The sequence below is a fragment of the Microtus pennsylvanicus genome, chromosome 10 (genome assembly GCF_037038515.1).
Source record: "Microtus pennsylvanicus isolate mMicPen1 chromosome 10, mMicPen1.hap1, whole genome shotgun sequence".
In the NCBI taxonomy this organism is placed as follows: Eukaryota; Metazoa; Chordata; class Mammalia; order Rodentia; family Cricetidae; genus Microtus; species Microtus pennsylvanicus.
This window is the reverse complement of record NC_134588.1, coordinates 101,409,234-101,419,275: the sequence shown is the minus strand read 5'-3', so window position 1 is coordinate 101,419,275 and position 10,042 is coordinate 101,409,234. Positions and strand designations below refer to the sequence as shown.

General features: G+C 48.0%; 1 protein-coding gene across 1 annotated transcript; it reads right to left on the bottom strand.

Moving 5' to 3' along the window:
- Nucleotides 1-2,664: 2,664 nt before the first annotated feature.
- Nucleotides 2,665-9,545, bottom strand: Tlr5 (toll like receptor 5). The gene is made up of 3 exons (XM_075989369.1): nt 9,354-9,545; nt 7,329-7,427; nt 2,665-6,679 (listed from the first exon to the last, which is right to left on the bottom strand). Exon 3 carries the CDS (start codon nt 6,674-6,676, stop codon nt 4,100-4,102), a length of 2,577 nt encoding a protein of 858 aa, XP_075845484.1. The 5' UTR covers nt 6,677-6,679; nt 7,329-7,427; nt 9,354-9,545; the 3' UTR covers nt 2,665-4,099.
- Nucleotides 9,546-10,042: the final 497 nt, after the last annotated feature.

Here is a 10,042-nt window from a genome sequence, read left to right as displayed (position 1 = left end):
GTCTTGAAAGAAAATATAAGGAGATAAAATAAATTCTAGGTGATAATTGTTATATTCTCTGCCTTTTACACAGACTTATCACCTTGGTTTTAAGTGAAGGCATATTTATTTTGTCTATTTAAAGTTTCATTAACAAAATACATACACACTGTTAAACATTAAATAGTACCAAAGGCTTCATTGAGTTGGCGCAAGGATAGCTTAGTGGGTAAAGTGGTTTGGCACCACACCTTGCAACCTGAGTTCAATCCTCATAGCCCACATGGTGGGGGAAGAGAACAATTTCCCACAAGTTGTTTCTATCTCTGATTTTTGGGAGTTACAGACCCTGAATTTTCTGTGACCCCTTGCCTGCTGAAGTAAACAACTGGTTTTCCTGTGCTTGCAGCTGCTCTGGGCATGAGACCCTCATGAGTTCCTGATGGCAGTGGAATGGTTTCTGGTGGGCTTGCAGCTGAAAATCCCCGAGAACTAGGGTGTGGCCATTAGTCAAGGAGAGCGCTATATAAGTTGCCCTGGAACACAATAAAATTGACATTCTTGTTTTAAGGATGACTCTCTCTCTCTCTCTCTCTCTCTCTCTCTCTCTCTCTCTCTCTCTCTCTCTCTGTGTGTGTGTGTGTGTGTGTGTGTGTGTGTGTGTATGTGTTTCAATCTCCAGCCCCTTGCCTGACTCGTGAACCATCCTGTAGTACAGGCATTACACTACATCTGATCACATGTGGTGACATGCATACACACACACACACACACACACACACACACACACACACACACACACTTTATTTAATGTAGAAAGAAAAAAATTTAAATTAATACCAAAGATATAAAATGAAGGCTCGTGTCCTCTTGTACCCTAACGATCTCCCAAAGCTCCCAGAGAAATCACTACTTTGGTAGGGACAGTACAGGGAAACCCGGTGGCTTTCTCAATGAAACTAAGGCGTCAGGGGGATGAGATATTTGCCCTGCCTGTTCTACAGACAAGATAAAAATGTCCTGGTTTCATAAGCTTCTCTGATTTCAAACTGCAGAATACGACCTCCGGCAAAAGTGAACAGGTTGTGGGTGCACAGAAACTCCTTGTCACAAAGTATACACACATGGTCACCACTGCCCAGGTCAGGACATGGAGCCTGCCTGGTGTCTCAGAGGTCCCTTCCATATGCCTCCGAGGTGACTGAACAACCACCATAGGCAGGTGCTGTCTTTTCAGACACAATCATTACGCTCTCCTGACAGCATTTATGTGAGGTTGGCGCTGGTGGTTACGGATAGCTGCAGTTTCTGAAGGGTCCGTGTACGTCTTTCTCCACGACAGTCTGTCCTTTCATGGCTAATGGACAAGGAAGTTGCTCCTTGCATTGGCTATTGTAAAGAAGGCTAATAAGGCGTCTGGTGGAATATGTAACGTGTCCGGCATGTGGGGGACATGTATGGATTCAACTCTATCAGGAAATGACAGTTGGCTTTCTGAAAAGATGCTAACTTACATATGCACGGTCAACCAGGGCGTTTTCATTGCTCCGTGTCTTTTTCACTGTTTGGTACTGCCAGTCACCTTGATGTTAGTTATGTTGGCGGGTGGGGCGTGCCACACCAATGTGGTCTTGATTTAGATTTCTCCAGTGACTAAAGGGAATGAGTACCCTTCAATTTTCATGCTAAGAAGTGGGATAATTTTTTTAAAAGCTTGAGAATGCTTCGTTTAGAGTTTAACTTTGAAAACAGAACAAACAACAACCCCTGGACAGGCAGGGTGTGAATCTTAGCAGATGCCTGGAGGGATAAAGTGGAGAAGAAAATGGGGAAAGCTGTGGAGACCACATGGTATAGCGGGAACTCTAGAAAGAAGAATGGAGGTCCAGAGTGTAGGAAAAACACACTAGGACAGGGGTAGAGAGAAAAAGAGAAAAGTTATGCTTTTCGGAGTCTTTCAGAAAAGAAGGCAGACATAAGAAACTGCGTGTCTGCTCTTTCCCTGAGCTGCCCCTCTTTAGCTGCGCTGCTCTACCTCGTTCTGGGGAGAGGCTCCGCCAGACCTGCTGAGCATCATAGCTGTGCCTGCAGCGTGTGCAGAGCCAAGGCTGACAGACAGCAGGGAGGTGAGACTGAATCAGCCAGCATCATCTTCCTTCATCTTCAGGAGCTGTGGTTGCAACCGTGAGGAAAGTTGGGGTCCGGTTTTGCTGTACCCCTTAGAACAAGGATCAAGAGAAGGCAGTCTCCATGAATAAGCCAGAGCTGCTTTCCTGCCTCCCCATACCCGCTCCTCAAGCCCAGCACCGCTCTTGGCTGCTTTGGATGAGTCCCCTCCAGTACCTCCACACCACAAGCCCAGCGCTTCCCCGAACCTAGCATCTTCCGCCTTCACCTGCCTTCAGTTTCTCTGTGACATCACTCTCACAGCCTAGCCCCGTCCTACCCATCCCTGGAGACCTAAGAGCAGACGACAACCACGCTGACACTTAAGAAAGTGGGTGTCACTCGATACTTAGGTATTTATTAAGATGTTAGGGACATTTGATCTTTTTCAGCCAAAGACATTGGGGGTAACTAGCCCTATGCGCATGGTTTTCTCTGGATATGGGACCGAATAAATCTGAGGAAGAGGCTCTCTCTCTCTGTGTGTCTGTCTCTCTCTCTGTCTCTTTCTCTCATGGTTGGAGCAGAAGCAAGACTTGTGGTTGGTCCTCATCGCCCATGGGCAGAACAGCAGGGCAACGGCAGCTGGATCAGAAGCAGCGTCTACCTTGTTCTGTATTCATGATCTGTTTTTCCATTGCGCCCCCTAATAAATTATTGGCCAGACTTTGTGGTTATCGCTTCATTAAGAACTTACTATGGGTCAGGTCCCACCCTTGGCCCAGGACACAGGCAAACAAAAAAGGGTTGGCCAGCAGGGCTCACAGTTGGGGTGTCCTCACACATACCAAATACATCGTTGGCACACATTTCAGTGACTGGGGTGTGTGTGTCGGTCACAGGGAGGTGCTGTGCCCCTCCAGGTATTCAGGCTGCAACAGCTGGCCTAGGGGTGAGTAAACAACGTGAAGGAGTTCAAACGAGGGGCTGGGGACCTGCAACACAGTTCTTTGGTTTAAGGTTTCTTAATGCTTTTGCAGAGAAACATTGCTATATTAATAAACACACAAAATGATTAGAATGCACATAAACTCTTTTTAGGATAAAAAATACAAATTCAAGAAATTACGATAGCCTCCAGGGGCCTTTGAATGTGAGTCTTCACCTGTGGTCTTAGGGCAATGAAAACTATCAGAGAAGTCACAACATTCTTGGCCAATGAGCATTCGCGGCATACTGATGAGGTAGATGTTGCTAGGCCTACAGGGGAGAACACTGAGGCCCAGCCATGGTATAGAAAGCTCAAGTTCCATGGTTAAGAAACCACAGAATCAGAAAGAAATCTGTGTAAAGTCCACACCCTTCTTACAGTGTGTAGTGCGTACAACAGCTGTTGTACCGTTGTAGGGGAGGATGTGGAAGGGTCAAGCTGGTGCTAAGTTGTGAATAGGCGTGGGCACCGGATGAACGGTCCAGTGCAGAAGATGGCCATGACCCACAGAAGCTGAGCCTGCAGGGTCACGACATGAATTAAGTGCATGAGGGCCGCTGTGATGGGGTTGCTGCCATCCAAGGTCTTATCACCAATGTAGAGAGACAGCGGTCCTCAGCGCTGGTATCACTCCCGTGGCCCGAGAAAGCCCCATCTCAGCTGTCCGTGTTCTATAGTGACAGCCTGTTCTCAGAGTGAACAACACAGGAAGCATGACATCACCATAACTTCTCCCAAGGTGGCCTCACCATCTAGGAGGCAGGCAGTATGCAAGAGGATGGGAGGAAACAGTGTTATTGGGCCCAGAAGGACATCGACAGGGAGTGGGAAACTTGAGAGGCAGCTGTGGCTTTTCGTCATTTTCCATTAGTAGGTCAGTGGCACAGAACATCTGTTGACATGAACACCAAGAGATTGATGATGTTCTCATGGACAGAAAACAACCCCTGGGAACGACCCCCATACGGTTGAGCACATACAATGTGCAGAGTTCTCCCTGACACTTGGAAATGGCTCTTTCCACTAGAAAATGGTTGTTACAGTTTGCAACAGAATGGTACCGCTTCTCTTCTTCCCTTTTTCTTCCTTTAGTATGCACCCAGAGAGTTTATTGAGAAACCAGTCAACGTCCTGGAGGTCCTCAGGCCATCTCAAGTACTGTTGCTTTTGAAGAAACCCTCTGATGGTCTCATGTCTCATCAGCTGATACTGGGACAGGGACCCCACTACCACCACGACGAGAACATTCTTGAGGTCAGACAGGCACCGGCTCTGGGCATATCTGAAGGCTTCCAGGCACCAGCCATCCTTAAGGAATTGTCTGCTCACTAGGCACACGGTCTTTCTGCTGCCCCAGACAGCCGCCTGGATGTTGGAGATGTGGTTTTCTCCTGGGATGAAGTCTCTCTCTTCGAAGCACAGCCTGAGTCTGTTTCGGGAACTGTACTGGGCATCCAGGTGTTTGAGCAGAGCATTCTGTGCCCATTCGAAGTCTTTGCTACTGAAGCAAAAGTAGGCATCGTATTGGTATGCACTGGGTTCCGAACTCCGGACCTTGTCCTTGAACACCAGTCTCTGAATGTTCTTATAACACAGGAAACAAGTCCCCCGGAACTTTATGAACGTGAAGGTGGTGACGAGGAGCAAGGACAAAGTGACGGTGCACAGGACGAAAAGGGAAAACTTTATGGACTGCAAGACTTCCTCTTCATCACACTCCTTGGTGGAGACGTCATAAAGGGAGACCCCTACCAGCGAGTCAGGGTACATGCAGTATATGTCTGCAGGAGAGCCCTGCAGGGTGATATTGGTTTGGTTGAGCCAGGTGATGAAAGGGATAAGTTCACACTGGCAGACGAACTCGTTATGCGTTATGTCCAAGGAGCTAAGTGAAGCAAACGACCCAGGATCAGGAGAGAAGAGCTGATTTCTAGATATATCAAGAAACTCTAGAGTAGCAGGTAAGCTGCCAGGAGAGAGAGAGGTCAACCTGTTAGCGCCAAGATTGAGCAACTGTAACGAAACCAGGTCGCTAAATATTCCAGGAGGGAGGAAATTAAGGTAGTTACTATTCAGGTACAGGACTCGGAGGTGGAAAAGGCCTTTGAAAACATCCCAGCAGAGGCCAGTCTCCCAGGCAAGCTGCAGCATGTTTCCTGCCAGGAAAAGATGTTCCAAGCTCAGGTTCTTGGAAGGGGTGTAGACTGCCTTGCAGGAGGAAAGGCGATTCTGGTTCAGGATAAGGGACTGGAGCTGGGGAACTTGCAGGAGGAAGTAGAGGTCTGACAAATCTTCCAGTTTGTTCTCGGATAATTCGATGAAGTTGGCTGTAAAGCGGACACGTGGCAGTTCGACCAGCTTATTGCCGCCCAGTAAGACGGTCAGGATGCTTGGAATGAAATTGATGGTTTTAAGAGCATTATCGCGGAGATCCAAGGTTTGTAAGTTCTCCAGGGATCTGAACGTTTGGTATTGAATGATCCCAATATGGTTCTTTTGAAGGTCAATGTAAGCGACTCTAGGTAGCCCGTAGAAGTTGGAATTATAAAGTTCTCCCAAAAGATTACATGACATATTGAGAACTTGGAGATTGTCAAGTCCATAAAACGCATCTTCTGAGATCTTGCTTATCTTGTTGGAGGCAAGGTTCAGAAACTTCAAATCTTTCAGCGTCTCAAACACTCTGGAATTCAAGGAGAAGATATAACCATGCGAAAGGTCCAGGAACATCACCGAACTTCTAGCCAGGCCAGCAAACGTGTTCTGATCAGGGTCTCTGATGTTCTGGAAGCCAAAGCCAGACCCCATTATGTGGTACGTAAGAATCAAAGAGGTGACTTGGCTTCCCCGGATGACATTGCTAAAGTTGCCTGTGATGTCCACTGTCCAACCATTTTCAGAGAGATCTAGAGTTTCCAGCCACATGCCTCTGAAGGGGTTTTTGCAAGTCTCCCAACTCACAGAGACTCTGCTGAACAGGCTAGTTGATTTGAGGCCAAAGAAAGAGAGTATTTTGCCCTGCAGGGGCTTGAGTTCATCCTCACATAAAGGGACTATGTTATTGAAAGAAAAATCTATGGCTTTTAAGGAATTCAGTTCCTGAAATGAAGAATGGAGATGAAGGCTGTAAATCTGGTTGCCAGAGAGGTCTAAGCGAGCCAATGAAGTTAGATTTCTGAAGTAACCATCTCTTAGCACAACACTGGAGAGCTTACAGGAAAACAGTCGAAGTTCCATGAGATGGGGAAGTCCCTGAAAAGTGTCTGGACTCAAGACTTCAATGTGGTTTTGGCCCAGGTCCAAGATCCTCAGATTGGGCAGGTTTCTGAAGGCCTCCCGGCCGATGGTCATGGGTGTAAACTGGGTTCCCAGCTCCAGCAGCAGGAGCTGCCCCAGGAATGGAAATGACGTGGCGTTGACCACACTGATGTAGTTGAAGCTGAGAAGGAGCCTCTCCGTGGTGTTGAGGACCCAGGGGATTTGGGTAAGGTTACAGTGGCGAAATAAGGCGATCTGGCCATTGGAAGAACAGGGAGACATTCCCAGCATGGGGCTGGCCATGAAGATCACACTTAAGAGAAGGTCAAGCTGATCTGCCATGATCTATGGGGCAAAGAGCAGAATAAAAACACATCACAACCTGAGGGTCTGCACCCGGGTTCTCAGCACTTGAGGGTTTCCTGTGTGATGCGGTGTTCCTTGGGGCCCTTCACTCAGCTGACTCCACAAACACTCGGCTGGGCAGGAGAGAGCCACTCACTCTTCTTCTCAAACACTTGCTACTGCATACTTTACACACTGGGCATCAGTGCTTTAAAGACACTGCGAGCTTGGGAGGTTGCTCAATGCTAGAGGACTTGCCCAGCATGTCCCAGGTTCAAGGTCTCCTCTCCAACACCAAACAAACAACAACCCTGTTACCTACTCAGGGTTTGTTCACTAGTTCCAGAGCTGTGGAGGGAAGGTGAGAATCATAAGGAGGAGATATTTTTACTTCTGTTCATCCAGGGGCTCCCCATTCCTTACTTCCAGAACCTCAGCTCGTGGACAGATCATAAACACATCACTTTCCCTACTGCATTCTAGCCAGATTGTAGCCCATTCCCAAAGATCTGAGCTAGCTGGACACGCTATGCGTGTCATCTTATAGGCACTGAGTACCTTATGTATCATCATAAAGAATCAGATTTGGTCAGCTTGATGAGGTGGACTGTGCACCTGTTGCACGCCTGACACAGTATGACACACCTACCTGCTGAAGCTCGGTGTAGGCGGGTTAGCATCCATCCATGTGCCTCAGCAGCAAAGGGTGTCTCGCAGAAGTGTTTGTCATGTGTTCCAAGCATAGGTGCTGTGTGAGAACAGAAAACATTAACAAGGATCTCAGAAAGCTTAACGTTTCCTGCGGTGGTCTGAATAAGAATGGCCCTCACAGGCTCAGATACTTGAACGTTTAGTCACCGGAGAGTGGAACTCTTTGAAAGGATTAGAAGGATTAGGGGGAATATGCTGGAGGAAGTGTGTCACTGGGAGTGGGCTTTGTGGTTTCAAAATTCCACGCCAGGCCCAGTCAGTCTCTCTTTCTCGGCCTGTGAATCAGGATACAGTTCTCAACTACTTCTCCAACACTGTGCTTGCCGTGTCTGCCACCATGTTCCCACCATAATGATAGTGTCCTAAGCCTCTGGAACAAGCCCCCATTAAATACTTTCTAAGAGATGCTCTGGTCATGGTGTCTCTCCGTGGCATTAGATCAGTAACTAAGACATCTTCCAAGTGTATGGCTCTTCCATCTTTAGAACACATCTCACTTGCTGCCAATGGCTCCCATCAAAAGCCGCCACTGAAAGGTTCTGTGTTCTAGAAAGTATTCCCCACTGGGCCTGGGTATTAAAGGATTGATTGTCATCCTATGACTCCCCTGGGAGGTAGCAAAGCCTTTAGGGGGTGGGGCTTAGTGTGAGGAACTTAGGTCACCGAGGGTGTGCCTTTAAAGGGACACTGGCCTCTTGTACCATCCCTTGAGCCATGCATCTCTCTCCTTGCAGATTCCTGTTTGCCCTGCCTAGACTTGCCAGCATGCTGCTGTACCTGGCAACTTCAAGCGTGCACACGTCCTTTCTCCCCTGCGGCTCTGGTCATCACCCAAAATAAGTCCTGGCTAGTAGAGCAAGTCTAGAGAGGGAAGACTAGAATCCACCAGGAGAGAGAAGGCCAGTCTGAGATGAGATACAGGAGTTAGCTACTGAAATGGACCCCAAACAAAGCTCCCTCTCTCCTGGCATGCAACCCGAAGACTGTTCTAGAGGCTGGTGGAACCCTGAAAAGCAGATTAAAGGAATCCAGTGTGAAATGTATGTCTGTTGCGTGGTATCCAAAATGAAGACTCTGAAGATGCAGTTCAATGGAGAGAAGAATGCGCAAACCAGGGTTGGAACCCACATAGGAAAATAAACAAAATGGCGGATCCGACAGTGGGAAGTGGGGTCTACTGTGGCCTCCAAAGCTTGCCAGAGTAAGGCCTCACTGCCCACACCCGAGGAGGCCACAGTGCTCTACTGCGCAGTCGCATCACCTGGCAGCAGACAGTCTACTGTAGTGCCCCTCATACGGTTTATTCTGTGGTGTGCATCTGTACAGTGCATGCAGGGAGTGTAAGGTTGTGGACAGCCATGTGCGTGCTGGCAGAGGCCAGGGCAGGATGTTGGGTGTCTTCCTCGATCACGTCTGCCTTACTGCCTTGGGGCAGAGGCCCTCACAGAACTGGAAGCACACTGCTCTGACTTGCCCAGCCACCCAACAAGTTTTCAGGGTCTCTTCAGCCCCCATTCCCAAGCATCGGGGCTACAGACACAGGCCACTATGCATAACTTCTTCACAGGCATTGAGGTCTTACTTTGTAAATCTGACAGTTCTGAGACCTTACCCTCCCTTGGCATCACAAACCCAACGCTGTGCCCAGACTCAGAGCCTACCTCTTTTAATGCGATGTAGAGGGCCTTATATACACATGGAAACGATCACCGTGGTTCATAGGCTGGGGGTGGAAACACTGTGTGTGCAGGGCTAACAGGTAAGCGTGTTAGGCTGTGCAGTCTAAACACAGACCACAGTTTGTTGGCCTCTGTTCTAGAAGGTAAGAGAACAGAAACTCCGACCCCACCAATCAGGATTTTTAAGCGACTCTAAGATAAACACGGTGTTGAGACGCAAGAAGGTGCAGGAAAGAGCTTGCGTGGTCCCCAAGTCACTGCTGGCTTTGCAGCTGTTATCTTACCCAAACATCAGGCTGATTTCTCATCTTATGTAACTGGATGGAGAAATTCCCTCGGAGACACCAGTGTGAGGATGCCAGCTCAGAAAAGCACAGTTAAATGTCTTCATTTCAATTCTGATTTTGACGAGATCAGTGTTGGTCCCCAGGTACGACTGCTGAACTCGATGACCTTGAATTTCTGGTAATGAGTGACAGCCCTAAATAACACATATTTCAAGATATTTCAATTTCCAGATTCACAAAAGAAGCTAAAATTATAGTAAGGAAGATGAAACCAGCTGAACAAGTAGATTTTAAACAAAACTCTTTTGGGAACATGTTCTAATTACAAAGATATCATGCAGACCTAAGTCTTTAAGAGGGATAGAAGGATGGAATAATTCTATTTTTACCTCTGAAGCAGATCTCTGGTTAGGATGACTGGCAGCACAGGTGAGCAGGGGAGCCAGCTAAGCAGTGAGATGAGGTGTTGGGAGAGGCTCATGCTGAGAGCTGGGTGGGGAACCGGCAAGCATTTGTTCTGAAATGGGAGCCAGAAGCTCAAATGTGTGGATGTAAAGACATCCAACACCACCAAGGCAAACCTAACTAAAGCCGAGTGCCAGACTGCCACCCTCTTCCTGACTCCGACTTCAGAATGTAGAGATTCCAGGAAGGAGTCCACGCAGCAAGAGGTGGGCTGTGAGGAC